Below are 21,094 nucleotides of genomic sequence, written 5' to 3'. Positions count from 1 at the left end.
GTATTCTCCCCAACAAACCAGTGTTGTGTCCAAATCTCCACCAATGCAATTGAAGTAAATCATATACAGGGTGTACCAAAACTTAATATCGTACACTGACGATCCAGGATTCTTTGACAATATCGCTAATACAATATTACCGATTCTTTGTGGGCGACATTTGCTATCGACTATTAGATGCTCGTCGAAGCAAGGAACTTAATGCACATAGTTTATAAGTTTCATGATTAATTTTTGGTAATAAAATTATTAGTTGGCAACTCTGCAAATGCTTTTATCGTCCAACTCGTCTTCAAGACGCCCAAACTAACTTTTTTGTGTATGGGTGTGTGCATCGAAAAACAACTCTTTGTTTCGAAGGTGCTGGAAAACTCTTTTTGCGTCGTTTCTCAGGAGGGACGAGAAACTGTGAAATTATTCAGTTTCCTGAGTTACTTTCAAGCTAAATTCTGATTGGACAATTATTGACCAACAACCAATAGGAAACAATGTTATGTCCAGTACTTACTTGCTGGTCATGTGCTTTGTGGTGACGGAAAAGTGCTCCAAGCAATCGGGCTGGGATTATAAAAGAGGGGACCACGCATCACGCGTGTGTCCAACTACTTCAACGTAAACCATTGTCTGTCCAGAAATTGCGTTTTTAAGTATATATTGGAAGAAATTTCCTCGTTTATTTTAAGCCTGAAGTGAACTCAATTTTACGTTTGTCAGAAATTCTCTTTATTAGTGATATTGAACTAGCTTTGTTTGTATGCAGCATCTACAGGATAGCACAGAAGGGAAGATCCCGATCCAGGAGAGACATTCGTAAGTAATTTTGAAAATGTAGACAGGATACAGACACAAGAAGATAGCACTAGGATCATCCAAGGAACATTGTTAATAGAAGAAAGTTGTGGTGGCAAAATAGAGTCCATGGCTTAGTCAGTGCGCTAGTTTTACCGTCACGTCGGAAGTAGAAAGAAAAAGTGAACACACAATTTGTTGCTCGCAGTTGTTCGTGTGTGGTTAGTTATACAAAAAAAAGCCAAGGAAAACAGCCACTTATAACGTGCACGAAAGGTTATTATCCAAAAATAAAAATATATATTAGGTAGATAGGGAAGGTATTGAGAAAAGAGTAATTTGCAATCTTATACGTGTGATTTTTTTACGGCCGTATATTTGATACTAATAATACAAGGTTTATTTCATTGTGTATATGTTTAATATTTGTACATGTTTTAGTTAATATTAAAGATCAAATTCATTGTGTCACTTCTTCCATGTAAGACATATTATTTTATGGGCAAATATGAGTATTTAAAACGAATTCCCGGTGTTCGATTTGTTATTCAACTTTCTTTGAGTGTAAAGCCTAATTTCCACGCGAGAGTTTAGGTTACGGTATGTACTTCGCTTTGATATAGAAGTAGTAAACTATCCCTCGCGATGGACAATTGCAGATAAAGAAAGGAGGAAGAGTTAATATTCATTCTTTTTGCTTTTTAAATCAGGGTAGCTCATACGTAGCCGACCACGTTGCGACCAATCTTATCATTCAAGTGTTCCCAAGCTTGGATGGAGGTTGGCAAAGCATGTTTATGCATCCTGACGAAGGAGATGATTGGGGGAGTTTTATTTTATGGTTAACGTAAATCGGAAGTAGAAGGCTAATTTACGAGACCTCCTTCATCAAGCGATAGCAATTTTCACCGTCAAAGTAAATTACCACTTTTTAATTCTTTTTCCGGGACAAGCGAGTTATACCATATTGTAAGGTTACTACTGAAACATTTATTTCTGAAATTAGAACAAGTTCGACTAAGTTATTACTGAGAAAATTGTCATAAAAATTCACATCTTGAGGAAAACACTTCTGTTGTATGTTTTAAGGACAAACGTATTATGTAATGTGTTACGTTATTAATGAAACATTTCTTTACGAAATAATAATAAAATTGCCTGAGGCATTAATGGGAAAACCGTGGGGAAAAATCTCACCCTGAGAGTATGACGAACAAGTAATGCCATATTGTTAGGTTGTTAAAGATTAAGAAATGTGAGAAATGAACTTATGTAATGTGATTGAGAAACTTGTGCGAAGAGCAATGGTTCATGCTACGATGGAAGGTTGTTAATAAAATATATATTTATTAAAAAAATAAGCAAAATCGTTTTTGAGAAAATTTAATTATTTTAAATTTTCATCCTTCAGTAAACTACTCTTATTTTTAGGTGTCGGAGGAAAATTCGAAACGATGGAATGTTATAAAAACCTCCTGTCTAGAATTCGGTCCAGATACGTTGAACGGTATGGCCTCTATTTGAGTGCATCTAAAAGCGTGGTGAACCGGCAGACGAACAGATGGACAGACATCGAAAATTATGTTTTCGAAACTTCAATTCATTGAAATCTCGAATAGATTTTTATCACTATCACCACACTTTCTTCTTTCGTGGCTCGAATGTGAAAACGAATAGGCCTATTCCGACACGTGATAATTTGTAATCTCAAATATTTAATGAGTTACTTTTAATGTGTTGACATGATAGAAAAAAGCTTGTGCCTGTTTGTTATTTTAATATAAGGTTTTCACGTCACTGTATAATTTAGAACAATGATTATCGTTCATATCCATGTTATCTTTTGGAAGCATTCGCGTTCCTCGCATCTAGACCTGTATAGTTTAGTTTTGTTCGAAGAAAGCATTCTTTATTCCTTACACAGACTTATGATTGCATTTCTTGCACTTGTGGATATGAAGAAAGAAGAGAGAAAATCAATATTCTAAGAAAAAAACATGCATACAAGAACAATAATTTGATATTAGCTTTTTCTTTCTTTCTTTCTTTTTCATGACAAGCTTTTGTACTTCGTTGGGTCTAACATGGTATGTATTGTTGTGCAGACTGGAAAAGGTGCAGCTCGCATATGTTTTTATCTGTTCCTGACAAACGCGAAGTGAATTCAAAGTCGTCTGCTATGCAAAAACAGCGAGTTCAGAAGTAAGCATACAAACTGAAAAGTAAGCTGAAAACAATCACTGTTACCAATAGTACTCTAATCCTGAATAAATACGTAGTTAAAAATATCAATGGTATTTCCTTATTATGTTGTTTTATACACTTACAGACTTCCTATAATGTTTTCTTAAAAAAAGAGGATGTGTTGGGATGGGATTCGGTATGGCGTAAAAACAGTATAAAAACTATTATTTCACCACTCTACCCACCTAACAACAGAAACTACTTTTTAGTTTCTTTTCTTTTTCTTAACAAGTAGGTGCTCATAGTCATTGTGTGTGTCACTTCCAACTTCAAGACAAAAGTTTTCGTGTTTGTTACTGTATTTTCGTTCGACATCTTGGTTACAGAAGCTAATTTATATTTGGCATGCTATCTAGATACTAAGTTTAAACCAATAAATGCAATACTCCACTTTCTTCTTAGTTCCTTGGTTCAACTTCCCTATGAAGTTCTGAAGTTCCCTCTTCAATTGTGCTCTGCTACTGCAAAAATGCCTAGAAAGCATGATTGCCAGTATACACAAAACCGAGCATAATTTAGTTCTTTTGCTTCTATTTTATTTTATTTTATTTCTTTTTTTTTTTTGGCAAAATCTCCTTAAATGGATTGCTTTCTTGGTATCTCCAGTTACTAATAACTGAATTTCATCCATAAATGTAAGGAAAATGGAATAAATGCAAAAAATCGTGAGTTACAGTATACGAACATTTTTTTGTTTTTAGCATGAGGGTACAACGGCGCAAATCTGTCTTCAACATTTGGGGGTACGGGTAAAACGATTCTCATAATCTTTTTTTTTTTTCAAGCGATGTTCAAAATATTTATGAAGTTGTAAAACAATGCTGTGAACGATCAGTGGAGTAGAGTTGTCTTCAACATTGGGAGGTGGGCAGATTTGAGGCTTATTCTTTGGGAAGGAACACTTTTATTACAGTAGATAAATCTGATTTCTGAGGTGAACTTGTATATTATATATCAGCCGATGTAGATCAAGTAGTACTCGGACAGAAATAGTCTTTCTCCCCCCAAACAACATTTCAAATCGGATTATTGGGGAGACAGTCCCCCAAGTTCCAAGATTGAGGGTAACATGTCCACTTCATCCTCCCGGGATTTGCGCCAATGTCCATGTAAAACTTCTGTGATTCTGTTTGATATGGTTTAGTAAATCCAAAGTGAGAAGCGGTTCGTTGTTTACGAAATCTTGTAAATCATAAGTTTGCGAGCGATTTTGGAATACATAAAATATAGTCGTCCATAACCTGGATGATTTTGTTTCCTGTAAAGTACATTGTTTCGAAGACAGAAAGATCGAGTTTATCGTAATGATGATATTTTCTCTGGTTCGTTTCCATCTAAGACTGAAATAATATCTTTATAATTCTTTGAGTTGCTCTTGCACTATATTAGGAAGTATTTCTTCGTTGTCAATTTGCAAAATATTGTTATGAAATGAATTCAAGCGGAAAGTATTCAAATCCTCACTTTTCTGATAATTATCGGGTTTTATAATTATTGACTTTGTATTTTATATCTTGCTTTTGTTCCAGTCACCTAATATTGTATGCGGAATGGCGAGAACTAAGTAGGTAACAAATGTCAAAATGATACTCTGCCAAAAATAATTTGTAACGTATGTATTTGAATAATTTGTTTGGTTGTGTATTTAAAGAAAATAGACATTTGGGATCTACATAAAGAGAGAATTTTCCGTTCAATAAGAAATATCGAAACTTCCTTATGTGTAAATTAACGCATTATCTCTTTTTGCAAAATACTAGCTTTTGTTCTGTTTGTGTGAGTCTCCGGCTACAATAAATTAATACGTTTTCTTCACCTCTCTTCGGATTATAGTAAGCCAATAAACGTCAGCTTGGATGTTATTGGAATCCGAATACACTCGAACCTCGAGAGAATTGACAAATGAAACAAAGAAGGACCATTTATGATAACTTTTAAGTTTTCAAATAAAACGTCGTGGTTTTTCTTTCATTTAAATTCTGAGTGTTGCACCACAAGCTACTGGAAAGACTCGATTTCCATTGTAAAATCCTTTTTGTGTTGCCTTAGAGATGAACCGTCAAGAAATCTCTAGTCTTCTTTGCTATTGTTTTAAAGATATTTTAATATATTTTCGAGACACATGGAAGCCTAGCACATCCATTTCTTTGCAAACTAAATGCGTCTTCTTTGAATATTAACGAAAATCGTGCTTTCATAATTTCTGAAATAGGAGCTCGAAATCTGAACTGTTGCTGAAAATTCTAACATCCAAGTTCAATGTTATCTTGAAATGATGCTATTCTATTCGGTAGGTCATTTAAATTATGCCAGTGGCAATGGAAAACGCTGGAAACTGGCCTTTTGTCTACCTAAAAAATTCTAAATATTTTCTAACACATCTAAGAAATTCTAAATATTTTCTACTGTAGTTGACTTGAAATGTTATATATCTACAGCCTTTTGGATGCTGCAACATCTGAACACAGGATGGGGAGAGATAGAATGATGTTATATTTTTTTATTTTTAAAAAAATGTTCTATACATCTTCTGTCAATTGAAATGGTAGTGAAAGATGTTTCGTGTACGAGTTACATTTTTTCAGGTTCAAAACAATTCTAAATACGGTTGAATTTGGTTTCTTTACAATAATCAATGGCGAGGCAAACCTACGGCCGTCTGTACTTTTCATATTTTGGCGTTATGAGTTGTCGTATTTGTCTATTCACTTGATCAGTACATGGAAAGGGAATTTGGTATTGCGGAGTGGTGAAATGTAGCAGATTTAAATATTCTAATCTTGTGAACATATCTCTGGAAACGGACTATGACGTCAGTAACATACGTAAAAATATCTCTGTATTTGTACAGTAGGTCATGTATGGCCAGTTTCTGAAACTGACTTAAATTTTCGTTGATATCTAACAAGTTGATGTTAAATATTTTCACTGTATACTTCAAACATTGTTCAACCTCTTATTTTGTTGGTAAATCATGATAATCTTCTTACGAAGGTGCTGTTTCCGTAGAATTAAACAAGTCTTGACATTCGTTATCCGTCGTCATTGGGGTTCCTCAAAGTTATAGAATAGCTTCTTAAATTTCAGATAAGAAGTGTCAAATTATCTTAAAGTATTCTTTGATCAGTAGAACGTAGGTTACATTTGTCTAACAAGAGTAGAATTAGTGACACAAAGAAAGGCGATGAGTCATTAATCTTCTTTGCTCACTGATATAAAAATATGGGCCTCTGGTGGTAATATAATACGTCCGTCGATGAGAAAACATGCCTGTTGATATTCTCATACGTGTCTTAATGCCTCACGATATAATAACAGTAGTTTTCTAGGATTTTTATGGAAGGAGATCATATTCCCTTGCTGGTGAATAGTAATTAATAATCTATTAAACAGGTCTGTCGTGACCAGGGGAGGGATACTCAATTTTTCTATCATACGGAAATAGTGTGATAACGTTGTTTGGCCAATTTTAAAGGTTGTTAAAGTTACATATTTTAAGTAAATAATTTTATTAGATATCCTCCAATTGTATTAATTCAACACCGGGTGGTAAATCATCATGTCCCTGTATCAAAATCGTAGTCCAGTATCTAGTAGAACAAAAAGAAATTTATTCTTTTCAGTTGCCTAATTAGTGTTTTTACTGCACTTCCTGGCTAGAGTCGGTGACTCACCTGTGGTTATTTGTTGTGTTATATGCTCCGCGTTGATGTTTCCTGATTTTGTAGTGGCGGAATTAAAATTGTGTAAGTTTTCATTCATAAACCCCTTAAAAAGGGGCAGCCTTATGCCTTTTTTTTGTCTTTTCCAACAAGTTGAAGCACTGTGTTCCAGTTTCCAACAAACGACACTGACTGAAATTTCCTTCTCTATTTGTGAATTTATCTGTTGTGAATTTATTTCATTGCGTCACCTGCTTCTTTTTGAAATTGGTTTCTTTCTCAAAATTATTGTCCTCTTTCTTATTACACTGCTTTCTGCCTTTATTTTGGTTGCGTATGGAGGATTGTGCAACTATCAGGGATAATTGAGCCATTTTGTAGGAAAGGGAATAAAATTACTCCGGATAGGAGTTTTTAGCTGATTGAGTTCTTGTGTTCTTGTTGCAACGGCTATGGGTGTGAAGAGAAAGGAGGTATCCTTGGTGCTGTAGGTATTGATAGGTGTGATTCTCGCAGAATATTGTTGGTTGCGTACGTAGAGGAGATAAATACTGTTATCGTTGTTGTGAATAGTTAGTAGTAGGAGTAGTACTGGAGTAGGAGAAAAATATGTTGTTGGTGGAATGTTGGGGGTTGTGTGGGAGTGGAGGAACAAGTAACTGTTGCTGTTGAGTTGCTTGCAGTAGAAACATAAGATTTTTAGCTATTAAATAGGATGAAGTATTTGGAACAAAGTGTTGGCCGTACAACGCGTGAAGAATTTCAGAAAGTTCCACGTGGCCTCTTTTGCTAATAAACTCTTGTGCTTATTCTAATGTATAAAGCTTTGCTTGAAGAGCCTCCACTGTAGTAAATGTCTCCAATACCATTGTGTTGCAGTTCTAAGGAGAGGAGGGGGAGGAGAATTTCCTGTCCCCGAAGGATCGGTGCGAGTTGCCGTATAGCTCGTAATTTCTTTTAAAAAATAGGTATCAATCACTTCGTCCTCTCGCTGTTGAACTTGTAGAAACTCTAGCTTTGCTTTGTAGGAGGTACTTCGGCCTGCTTAACGAAATAAATTTTGTCTTCAAAGTTTCATATATCAGGGTATTGTATTGATTCTGATTCTTCAGTTGAAGCACGAGATCTAGGAGCGTGTCCTGTATATGTATAGGGAGTGTTTCTTTTTTCTTAGAGGCTGATCAAGACTGGAGATTTGCAATATGATCGTACAGTTTGAAAATCGGTAGGAATCCTCTGTAATATGCCCAGAGTACTTGGTGAAATTTGGCATATTAAAAGATATGTGTGATGCACTCTCCGTCATGAACAGCCTCTTGTTTAAATGTTTGCCGCATGTTTCTGGCGTATAACTGTAAAAAACGTTCTACTTGTGGGTATTTTTTTTATCTACATAGAGAAATTAATTTTAAAAGAAGAGAAGATGGTACTTTTAATAACCAAAAAATGTGCCTGTCGCGAGTTAACATCCGAATTTAAGTTAATAAAAAGAGCGTTTCGTAGAGAGGTCACCTATCTAACTGCTCAGTGTAGAGAAGTGAAATCGCGCCTAATCCCCGTGCAATATTCTGTAGGTAAAATCAAATGACGTACACTGGAATCTTTTAACCCTCCACCATTTTATTGTAAAATCTCTTTTATAGTTTTGTACAAAGTTTGTAAAAGGATTTCTCAAAGTCATTAAATACTCTAAATAAATGTTTTCAGTATATGTTATAAATGGTTCCCTTCAGCATGCGATGTTACCGAGGGTAGAAAGGAAGATTGTCTTAGCACACAGCAACCTCAAACAGATTGGTTGTACTCCGTAGCCCATAGCATCCTTGGGAGAAGGTATTGTAAGTGAACGATCAGCAGTGACACTGATTACTTCTTGGTTCTGTCGTCCTCTTTTGTACCCGTCCTTTTGAAGGGAGCACCTGTGGAGAGGTTTCCGGCTTCGTGGATCCCCCAGTCCTCTTAGTTTCTTCCTGAAAGTGCAGTTTTCTTCTGACATCTGCCAATAAGTGGTAAAACGTGTTTATAGCGAAAAGATGTGGTTTATACTATGTGTGAGTGCACTGATCCTTGCAATATTCTTGTTTTTGCAATGCTAATATAGATATATTTTCAGAACATTCTTCCTCGTTTGGCACTAAGAAAGACAACCGGACAAAGTCATGTATTAGGGACACTCAAATTGACAGTGAAACAATTAACAAATCAAGTAAAGCAGATGACTAAACATTGTATTTATGATATTTCTATACTTCTATCGCGCTTTAAATCGTTAAAGATTACAATCATAAATAATGTACCAAACTACGACATAAAATTACTATGAACCTATAACGAAGTCTTCAAATGCATACTGCAATATTATCGTTCAATTTCCACTCCTCTCACGCAAATATGCAGGGAAAGTGATTAATACCTGAGCGAAATCGTAAGCATCTATGGTTATTTTTTGGATTTAGTCTCTGGAAAGCAGTGTAGAATTTTGCAAACAAAATGTGTCTTGCACCAGAAATATTATGTAATGTTCAAAGAGTGCGGCCAACAAAGCATTAGCCTGGAGCCCCAATTTCATCTCTCTATGATTTTACGCGAACCTAAGTGCAAGCAATAGCTTCCGGTACGTAGAAAAGGCCTGTGTAGGAACCAGAGTGGTGAGATGTACCATTCCTTCGATATGCATTTCGCGTTCCAAAGGTGTGGTATGCCACGAAATGGCGCCAGTATCGAGGCGCAGCTGCAAAATCGCCTCTTCACGCCCCGAGGGCATATGTATAAAATGTGAAGCTAACACGTTATACTGGTCAGAGACGTAACTCCGTATCGTATTAAACACGTTGATTAAGCTCGTTGTTTTTATCTTTTGGCGTTCAGATTGATTTCAGCGACTTCGACGTTGCGGAGCCCATTAAGGTGAAGGTGAAAATGGAGTCCAAATATCTCAATCGAACCAAGCACTACATAGGGTGCTGACGGATAAGGCGAAAGCACGTAGAGCGACAATCATTGCCTCGTACTGTAGTACGAGTCTGAAGCACGTACAGTAGGATGTTGTTTACACGTGGTCACCATTATTTGGTACTTCTCTTACGGCCAAAACCATGAGTTTGATGTGAACGGTCATCGATTGTCCAACATTTCTCTTCGCATTGAAACTGCTTCCGATGATAAAGATATTTCTGATTGACTTTCATAAACTAAAATGCCACGTCAATCTTAACTTCGATGCTGGTGGCACCATCTCGTGGCATCCCACACCTTTGGAAAGCGATAACCCAGGAACGGTACATCTGACCACTCTGGTTCCTTCACAGGAGTGTTCTACGCATCGGAAGCTATCGATTGCAATCACGCTCGAGCAAATTCATGGGAAGATGAAATTGGGGATAAAATTGGCCGAAGTTTCTAACTTAAGTGGGTTGGCCTGGTTGTTAATCAGTAAGTCGACCAGTCACTTACTCACTCAAGACTTTAATAAATCAAGAGATATTGTCGTCACGCACAAAATTTATTGAAGATCATTTTTGGTATTATAATTAGTCCTAGGTTGCTGTATGCTCTACCTGTAATACGTTTTAAATGTAACCGGAGAAGGAAGGTAGGAGAAGAGAAGAACTTGCTTTAATTGTTTTAATTACCCTTAGAAAAGATCTCCGTTTAGGCCGGAGAATTGGAGCGATTTATAAATTACTAGAAGGGTAGATTGTGAGAGTTGAGCAAATTGACAAACTGAACTTAAGTCTAGAGTGAACTGGAGATAGGGGCTACTTCCAGGTTTTTGTCTCTGTAGCGATGAACCAATCTACTGCTTGGAGCTACTCAGTTTATTCAGAAGAACATTATTTTGTCTGATTAATATACTATTGTAACTTCATACACTGTGTTTTTTGATTCTTTGTATCATAAATCTCTTTTTATGATAAAATGGTCTTGTGTCCATCTTAGACACAACCTGAATACAACTTTTTTACAAGGCTGTCTATAATCTTTATTATAAATTAATTAGAAATGTTACAGTTTCGGAAGTATATCACTTTCTTCTTCAGACTACTATTCCAACTCTGTTGGTATTGGAATAGTAGTGTGAAGAAAGAAGTGATATACTTCCGAAACTGTAACATTTCTAATTAATTTATAATAAAGATTATAGACAGCCTTGTAAGAAAGTTGTATTTAGTTTGTGCATAAATCTTTGTGCTATTTTAGTCCAAACGGCAATATATGTTATGAATCTATCGCTAATTTACTAACATGAGATAGTAATTTAATGCCCCACCGAACCGTTTTTTCCAGAAAAATACTAAACCCGTATTCCCCCATTTTATATCTACAATATTTGTGCAATTTTTTTCAATTCGGTTCACTTCTTTTTGCCTTTTAGGATTCAAATTTCAAAATTTTGGGGTGAGTTCTTTTACCTCCTAAAACCGTCTTTCCGAGGAACATAAAGAAACCCGTGTTTTTTTATTTGTTGCGCAGTACCCATACAAAAAGTTTCGTTGCAATTCTTCATGTCCTTTACACACATCTGACATACTGTTACAAGCACTTTGATTTTTCGTGATCAAGATTTGGAGAGGTCCGTGCCCTACCTAAAAATTTTTCCAGGAAAATACGAAACCCAGATTCCCTCATTTTATGTCTACAATATCTGTGCAGAATTTCATTCAATTTGGTTCACTTCTTTTTGCCTTTCGGGCGTCAATTTTCAAATTATTTGTTGGGAGCCTTTACCCTCTAATGCCGTTTTCCGCAGAATATAGAAAAACCAGTATTCCTTCATTTTTTGCGTATTGCTCATGCAAGAAGTTTCGTTTCAATACTTTGTGTCCTGTACATACGTGTGACATCCTATCACTAGCACGTTTCCTTTTTCGTGATCAAAGATTTGGAGGGGTCGGTGCCCCACCCAACCGTTTTTTCTAAGAACATACGAAACGCGGATTCCCCCATTTTATATCTACAATATCTGTGCAAAATTTTTAATCACTTCGGTTCACTTATACTTGCCTTTCGGACGCCAAGTTGCAAAATTTGGTGTGGGAGCTTTTGCCATTAAATCCGTTTTTCCGCAGGAAATTAAAGAAAGCCCTATTCCTTTATTTTTTGCGTATTGTTCATACAAAAAGTTTCATTGGAATTCTTCATGTCTTTTACACACTTCTGACATACTGTTACTAGCAGTTTTGATATTTCGTGATCAAAGGTTTCGAGGGGTCCGTGCCCCACCCAACCGTTTTTCCCAGGAAAATACGAAACTCGTATTCCCTCGTTTTATGTCTGTAATATCTTGACTTTGGTTCAGTTCTTCTTGTCTTTCGGGTGTCAACTTTCACAATTTAGAGTGGGGCTTTTATATTAAAATTTTGTAAATTTATGCTACTTTTCTTTTTTATGAGATTCTTTTTCTGGGTGGGGGAGGAGAAAAATGCTTTCCTCTGATATCTGTTTCTTGCCATTCATCTTGTTTGAACTGCTTAAGTAAGATCATTTTGTAACTTTTGATATCATCCAACTCCGCCACGATAATAAAATTGTCATTTTTAACAATTGGTTTTATTCTCTTATGTGCAGTTTGCCACACTGATATATTTGTTACAAAATTGAGGTTTTGTCCGACGCCTTTCGAATTCGCAACCAACCCAACCGCCAAGATTTTTGGGTTGCCTGCTATTGCACGAAAACGAGAATTGCAGGTGGTAATGCACTTTTGGATTCGTGTTTACATAAAGAATTTCTGTGGCCCACTGTACACCATGCAGCCTGAGGGCGCCCCAGCCAGACGAACTACATTTCTTGTTCTACTCTAAACTAGGGTTCTTATGGCTCATATCTACATAATAGCAAATGCACAATAGATATCTAATATGCATCTGAATTCTGTTTTGTACTTACTAGTCACTTACAAACAATGTAAGGATAATAAAACCACTTTCTTCTTTCCTATACTCTCTAATTCAATGTATTTTTAGTATGTGTTTCAACTTGAAAACAATTACATAAAAAGCCATCAGCCAACTGTTCGAATAAGTAAATTAAAAGGGAAAAGGTCACTAACATGACGAGGAAGCTGTAGTAAATAAGAAAATCAAAAATCCGTTGATATGAAGAAAATTTGAATATTTAGATATCTTTGGATTCCTTTTGTACAACTTAAATGTACATTTGAATTAATATAATAGGGAATTTTTATACAAATAAGTATGAAGACATATCTTTGCATGAACATAATACTCATCTTTTCTTTATAGGATGCAGAGAAACTTCTGAAAGAAGCCATAACTATTCTCCAGTATGAACATTCAAAATCGTCAGAAGGAGATATTGCGGATGAAGCTAAAAGAGAGTTGACATACCTTCAGTTTCTGATGCAAAGTATTAATATTACGAGTTGAAATTCATTTACTGTAGATAATGCTTTCAATTTAAATGTTTGTGTGAATTGTACTTTATTTTCTTTTGATCGAAATAATTTACGAGTGTAATTTTGGTTTTAGTATTACATGTTTTGATATTCATTTGAGAAATAACATGTCTACTTATTAACTCCCCATGAAGAAGATAAGAGATTTTCAATATTTTATTTCATATAACACTAACAAAGTACACGATATTAGTAGTACACGTAAGTGAAGTACTCAATTAAAATGGAAATGTAGTATTTCTTTATTTTATTCCTTCCTTTTAAAATAAATTAAATTCAAAGACAATTTGTCCTTTCTTGACTCATACTTTTTCCCTGGAAAGGAAGAAAAGATGACTTCCTTCTTGTTAACGTAGATCTAATCCCAGATCAATTACAATCCTCTTTTCTCAATTTATCATTTGTTTTGCTCTTAAGAGTCTAGTTAAGGCAAGTAACTCTATAATATAAAATCAAACCAAAATGTCTTTTCTTAGAAGACACTGAAAGTCGTTCAAATCTTCATATAGATAGGTATCTAATCAGGCTACTTTGAATTAACCTCTTTCTTCCCCTCTCTGTTTCACACACGTATATCCATAACCAATATAATGTTGACAGTACTAATTGATATGTTTAACTGTAATTTATTACCGTACTTCCTTTGCCATACTAAGTATTATTTATATTTAAAAACTGTTTGATAAACATAAAATACTTTCCTGTCCCGGGGCCATTTAGGTTCAATGTTAAGCACTTACCTTCGGTGTGTCGGGTCTCTACTTCACTCCCAACTCATACTAAGTTGGAGTTGTGGTGGTCCGTGTGCATGAGTTTTCTCTTAGTTTTTCTCGCCTGCAGCTATCGAAAGCTCTTACTCTAGTAGGATCTAGTATATTTTGTGTTCGTCTGAAAGATGATATAGGTTTAATAAAATAGTTATGAGATTGTTTTATCTTATTTTACTATAAAACTTAAAAATCAACCCCTTAGCCTTTAGTACAGGGCTGCTAACGGTAACGGAACCGATCGGTGTCAATGGGTTCTATTGGGTTTCGTTTTTAGAACCGAAACAGACTTTCTCAGAAAAAAAAGTATTCTCAAAAATATCAATTTCCTTTTCAGAACCAACATTAATTTAACCACATGTTCCTTAGCTTGTACGTCGTAAACTGTTTTACGGGAAACTCAGTAAATCCATTTACGCATGTCAATACCTTCAGCATTAACAGTCCTGGTGATAAATGATTAAGTTTATATACATTAGCATTATAAATAAAGACTAAATGTCAAAATTCTTGAATAAGTTCTGATTTTTGATAAAAATATTTTCTTCCCTATTTTCGAAACGTATTTTGATATCGTGCATTTCTAACTTTATGCGCATACGTTTGTGAAATATTTTTCCAATAATGGTCATAACATTCGACGGATTCCATGTCAGAAGGGACGGGACAAAAGCAACGAGAACAGAAATCTCGTGTCAAACAGACCCTGGTCGAAACGGCCACGGGTCGAAAGGGTTAGGTCAAAACGGGTCAATGTCAAAAGGGCCTTAGGTCGAAGCGATCCCGTGCGTCAAAAGTCCCTATGTCAGAAGGGTCTCGGTCAAAGAGGCGTCAAAACGGCTCCCGTCAAAAGAGCCAAGTCGAAACTTTCCTACTTTGAAAAGAACACAAGAAAGGACCCAGTAAAAATGTCCCTGCTTTAAAATATTCTGTTTAAGAACACCCTGCGTCAAAAGAACATGAAATCAATTCAAACTATCAGAAGTATAAGTAACTAAACAAAATTAAATGATTGGTAGAAAAAGAAGAAAGGAAGTATTCTGTGGACAGTAACTATATTCTTTGTATCGAAAGAAACTGACTTCTGAACTTGAATTTGTTTGCAACTGAGCTCTCCCGTTTTGTGAGTTAGTTTCCATCTTACACCTCGGTTCCCTAGTCGAAATTCAGCAAGATAATAGCGGGTCAAAATTAACGTAGAAAGTTGAAACTAGCATGTACGCGTTCCAAAATATAAAGATAGTAATGGTAATTGCACGCTAACAGTGTTTCAAGACATGCTTGAAAATAAACAAGTTGTAGATTAACACAAAAACGGAAGAAATTCTCAAAAACAGCTAGGGTGTAAAGTAGACATCTGACAACAATGCAATCTCAACTGGTAAAATTCAGAGAAGGAAGGAAGTTTATATTTTGAACGGCGTGTCTTCACTTCTGTGAGCTACTGAAAACAAAATACGTTTGTCGTTAGAAAGTAACTAATATAAGTTATAATGATAATTATACGTGTATAATGTAACAGTGGCAAGAAAAACAACACCTGAAATTCCAAGGAGAAAAAAAAAAGCCTTTTAACTTCGAAGTAAAAATTACCATTTCATAACGTTTTTACACAGCTACATTAATGGTTTAAAATTTAGCGTCCATTTTGGGATAGTTGGACAACCAGCAGACCAATACCTATAGGTCCTGAGATCGAACCGTCTCACTGGTGAAGTAGTTTTGTTCCTAATATTAGAGGCCGACTCATAGGAAGTTAGTTCAGAAATTCTTAACTTTTTAAGCGATTCCAAGAATTTTTCTCTTTGTAAACAGACGAATATGTGTACGTGTATGTGTGCTAGTGTTTGCGATGAAAATCGCTGTAGACTCTCGCTTCTCCAAATAAGGTAATGTTATGTGACGTAGAGAGCAAATCTCCACTCACGACGGAAGTACTCAGAGATAATTGGTGTAGGAGTAGATAAAGGGAATAGGAAAGAACGTGTGGAAGCATTCGTTTCGCAGACGTTCGGAATCAGAAGTAATGGACCCTACAATTCAGGAGAAGTATGGCCTGTCAATCAGATACTGATGAGACGGAGTCTTTGCTCACTGTTGCGACCAATGCAGAAGTTAAAGTAGAATGAAAACAGAAAAGAGAATGAAGAAAGGAAATGGAAACAGAAAAGAGAGCTGAACAGAAAATGCGCCCACATCCACCTTCAGTCCCACTGGCAAATGCCAGGGTACTAAATCATCAATTGCCTTTGCCATTACCCACCTTATCTCTATAAAGATGAACTGAAAAAAACTTTGGATATAGTATAGCACCGTCCTCGTCAATTACCGAGGACGCACGAAGTGCAGTCTTTTACAGATTATTCATTCACCATCTAGGAACTTGAAAATGGGGTAACAAAGCGAGTGCCATTCACTTTGCTAGTGATACGAATATAAAAAAGAACATACGTGTATTCACCTTTGTGATCGTACTCCTTGTTTGTTTTTTTCACGGCGAACGCTCTTCGACTGTTTGAGAGTTGTATGCAGAGTAGCAGGTCTAGCGTAATTGCTTACTGGTTTTTGTGGAGAAAAGGTAAGGTTTCGGGGTTATTCCGTAGAGGTTTGCGTCAAGTTTTGGGGTCATTCCATAGAGGTTTTTGTGAGCTGAACGCAACGCGAAGTTTTTTTTGTTGTTGTTGTTTACTTTCACTTACTGGTAATTTGCATTTTCGGGAATTTTCTTGCAGGCCCTATAACGTCCTGCAGTTCTATAACGTCCAGAGGTTCCGCCTACGTGTAGGTGCCGTTTTTTATGGTCCTGCGTACATTGACGTGGCTTGTGCTTTGTGTTCTCCAGGTAGGTGGCAGCACGCTGCAGTACTAAGGAGATAACCAGAAAATGGCTGTTGTGATGAATTATGCGTGGATCGTGAACCACGTTTACGATTTTTATCTGTTTCCATATTGGTGCTTTGAAGTCTTCTATTCTACTTAATGAGTGATTCTTTTGTGTGGATTGAGTGTTGAACATTATATGAAAAAGCCATCACTTGGCCGGTAAGCACATAATTTTCTTCCTTCACTGGTAGATTACCGGCCGAAAAAAATAAGTTTGTATATAATATGGTTCTTACGCAATTTCTTCACCTTGGCATTCCCACTGGTGAATTCCTGCTCAGTGTTGTTAAACGCATTTGCAGCAATGTAGTTTTATAGTCCTCATGTATTTCGATTGTTTAGCTAACAAAATATTAACTCTCTGAAAGAAGTCTTACGATGAAACTTGATTTGATTGCGAATTTCGAATTTTTGATTTTCCTTCTTCTGTATTCTTAATAAACTCAAAAGGTATATTATCTACCTTTTGTTTTTCATTTCGCTGTATGTTTTTGAACTTGTCCAATGGACCATTCTTGTTTTACTTCGTTTTCCGTTTTAATGTCTAAAATGTAGTTTATTCTTGCTGTCATCCGTCTCCTCAATATATTCTTTCCATCTTCATCAACCTCAATCCACTCATTAAACACTCATTTCTATCGTTAGTTTCTATCAGCCGCGTAACAATATTTCAAATATAGGAGGGGCAAGTCTTTTTGTTGCGCCCCTCTCTCAACAGCGCCCCCTCCCATCACAGCGCGTAATTTTCACTAATCCTTACGGTATTACTGTTATGTATTTTTTTGGTGTGTGTGTAGAAAATAATTCTAATTTACGAAAACAGCTATACATTTGAAAAATTAAAATGTTATTTGAAGTAAAGACAGCTTCTTCACCCACCCAATGTATTCATTCAACACAACAGTCGTACATTTGTAAAACTAGTAGACCTCATTTGATTTGCGTCGGGATACGTATGAAGTAGAGTTTACTGTTAATTAATCACTACATAGTACGACATGATTGTTCCGTATACATTCGGCATTAAAGCCACATTCTCAGTTTCCAGAACTCATAGGCTGAAATATCACAACCACATTTTTCTTTTCTAAAGTGATCAACAGATTCTCACAATACACCTACTCGCACATTTTTGTTATTTTACTTTCACACCACATTAATCTTCAAATGTTTCAGTACATAGATTGAACTGCACTTTGTATTGATGTACCGGACTACAGATGCAAAATAGCCGGATTTTTGAGATGTGCTTTATTTTCATTTTAAAAAACGGTTTTTGGAAAGAAAACGGAAATTTTCGTTCGTTTGACACAACTAGCATCTCATAAGTCCCACGTTGGTTGCCTAATCATGATATCAAGTTCTTGAAATTTATACATCTTGAAATGTGTTGTTTGGGTTGCCTAAAGTCAAACTGGCAGACAAGAAAAAGTATCACCGCCGTTCCAGAAACACTATTGTTCCAGATACTCTTCAATACTTAATATTAGAGTCGAAAAGGCTGCATAATTTTGTTCATATTTCAGAAGAAAATGTTTCACTAATTGCAGAAGCATAATATGATTTAGTTTAAGGAACTGGGGCAACAAAGCTTAGTGCGGTGGCTCTTACCTTTTATTTTTCTTCAGAATACAGTATTTTTTTAAAGTTATGATGGGAAAAGGAAGCTGGAACACAGTGTTTTTTCTTCACTAAATATGAAGTATTAAAAGAAAAAAATCACAAGCCAAAAAAGCATGAAAAAGATTTTTTTTAAAAAAAAGCAGTTTTTTTTTCGAGACCTTAAACCACTATTCAGAGCAGTTATTGTTCTCACCACTTACTTTTCACTCAAACTTTTTTTTTTTTTTTTGTCATTAAACATTATTCTAAGAACTGTACAAACAACTCGTTCGAACTAGAAAACCCTATGCATTAACTATTTGAGATTTCCGCTTTTTCAGGTAAATTTTAGACTTTCAGTCAAGCAGCTATTGCGTCGAGGCTATTTATCGTAGAATCATGGTTCATACCCCGTTTCGTTCGAATTCAAGCAGTTTTCCTAATTTTTAAATTTCCCTAACATGTACCTAAGGCAATAAAATTTCTGTCCAAATTGGAAAAAAGGGAACTTTTTAAAATGTCCCCATTTCCTGCGAATTTCTTCCCTCCGGTACACAACATGGACATGGAAATGTTACCAAAAGAAGCTTTGCTTCACTCCAAACAAAACGAGGTATGAACCATAATACGGGGTAAATAGTGTTGGTGCTAAAATTCATTTACTAGTTTTTCCTAATATCAACTATTGGTATTCAACAAGCTCTAGTGTCAAGACTCTTTATCATAGGACCATAGTTCGCAACTCTTTGTATTTGTAATGAAGGAATGTTTCCAACTATACCATTCAATTTTCCCCATTATGTACCAGAAGTGAAAAAAATGCCGCTCAAATTGGGAAAAAGAAATTTTTGTCAGGAAACAATAACTTTTTTCAGAATTTTCCCCCAGATACATGCTAGCGCCGTGGCAGTGGTACAGCTCGAAACGTTACTTCATTACAAACAAAATGATGTACGAACCATGGTCCTACAATGAACTTGACGCTAGAGCTTATTGTGTAACAATACATTAATAACTATTACCCAAAAATGGGGAGTAGCACCAAAGTATTTATTCTAGGATTATGGTTTGTACCTTTTTGTTTGTAATGAACCAGAGTTTTAAATCGTATCACTTGCATGTCTCTATCATGTACCTGAGGGGAGAAATTCCCGCCCAAAATGTATAAAGAAAAGCGGAAAATTCAAATTTTCAAAAATTAACTTTCTCGGAAATTTATCTCCTCAGGTACATGACAGCGCAATGGTAGTGGTACCGTTGGAAATGTTGCATCATTACAAACAAAATGAGGTACAGACCATGATCCTACGACAAATAGGGATGACCTTAGCTACTTCACTAAACACATTGACTAGAAATGTGTTTAAACGGGAAAAATCAGATTCTTTTTTAAATCACTATTTACCCTACGATCATGGTTTGTACCTTGTTTTGTTTGGAATGGTGGTAGATTCTAAACGGTACCATTCACATGTCCCTGAGGGGAGGAATTCCTGAAAAAAGAAAAAAGGTCAGAAAAATTCCCTTTTTGCAGCTTGGGCATCTTTCCCACTTCTGGTACATAAGAGGGAAATTTGAGTGGTACAGTTGGAAACATTTCTTTATTATGAACACAACTAGGTATGGACCATGATCCTAGGATGTGTTAGGATTTAAAAAAAAAAAAGAGCTCTAAAATTTATCCTTTTCTTTTTTCCTTCGTCCATGTTTGTGACGTCACTGCCCCCAGGCATCGCAAGCGTGACTGCAAAATGCCCATAAAACACATTCTTTGATGCTTCCCCGCTTGAATGAATGCAAAAAAAACAGGCTGTGAAAAGCTTTACTAGAGATTTATAAAGCAAATTCCGAAGGTCGACGCCATGATTCAGATCTGTACCAAATGTTCCCAAATGGTTAATATATTTGCCCTTCCGTTTTCTTACGAGTGATCGATTAGTCTTGATTGTTGAACTTCTCTTATTTATTTTTCTTCAGAATGCAGTAATTAAGTCTCTTTTTCTTCTTATAATGGAGAACAAAGGTGGAAAGTACTTTCTTCATTAAAGTTGAAGCATTCAAAAAAAAAAAAGTTCAAAATTTGAAGGCATAAAAGCGGTGGAAAAAACGTTTTTAAAAGCCGTTTTTTGAGCCCTTGCGTACGTAACATCCAACTTTTAATATACTTAACAAGAACGGAATAATATAGTTTCAATTTGATTAAATGTTCAATGTAAAAAATAACGAGCCACTGTGATCCTATAGCTCATTTCGACACAAGAGATGGACACTTCAAAGAGCAGAATTCACACTTTTCCGAAGACATTCGCAAGGTAGGAGCTACTTGTGAATTCTCTATACAGTTCCTTCACGTCCAGTGAGTGAAGCCTGTCTGTGTATGCATTAAGAACTGCAAAATGGTTCAGTCTTGCCTGGGTCATTAAGACATTCTTGCCTGGGCCTGTGGACCTCAGATAAGTTTTGAGATGCCGCAACATTGAGGAACTTCTCTTGGCAGTTGTAGATGTCGCCGGGATGACAAGCAGGAGACGAAGGCCTTTCAACACTTCACGAAACAACTCTCTTGTTTCTTTACAGAGTTTCTTGAAGTTCTCAAGCAGGTCTCTCAAATTTTTTGATGTGGCAATAGTGGTGAATAACTGTTTCATCTGTAGTTGTAGTCGGTCTGGATTGACATGGTATTCTTTTAAAATGTCACTAATGTCTTGAGAAAAGTTATCTTCCAGAAT

General features: G+C 35.9%; 1 protein-coding gene across 1 annotated transcript in view; it reads left to right on the top strand.

Moving 5' to 3' along the window:
- Nucleotides 1-14,195, top strand: part of LOC145662092 (SET domain-containing protein SmydA-8-like) — a 444,266-nt gene extending 430,071 nt beyond the window's left edge. Inside the window, exon 4 of the mRNA XM_081727430.1 lies at nucleotides 12,941-14,195. Coding sequence (XP_081583556.1) covers nucleotides 12,941-13,084 — 144 coding nt within the window. The 3' untranslated portion in view covers nucleotides 13,085-14,195. The remainder of the gene's footprint in view (nucleotides 1-12,940) is intronic.
- Nucleotides 14,196-21,094: the final 6,899 nt, after the last annotated feature.

This window comes from Thermobia domestica, chromosome 10, assembly GCF_964235325.1.
Source record: "Thermobia domestica chromosome 10, izTheDome1.hap1.1, whole genome shotgun sequence".
NCBI classification, from domain to species: Eukaryota; Metazoa; Arthropoda; class Insecta; order Zygentoma; family Lepismatidae; genus Thermobia; species Thermobia domestica.
This window is presented reverse-complemented; position numbering and strand designations above follow the sequence as displayed.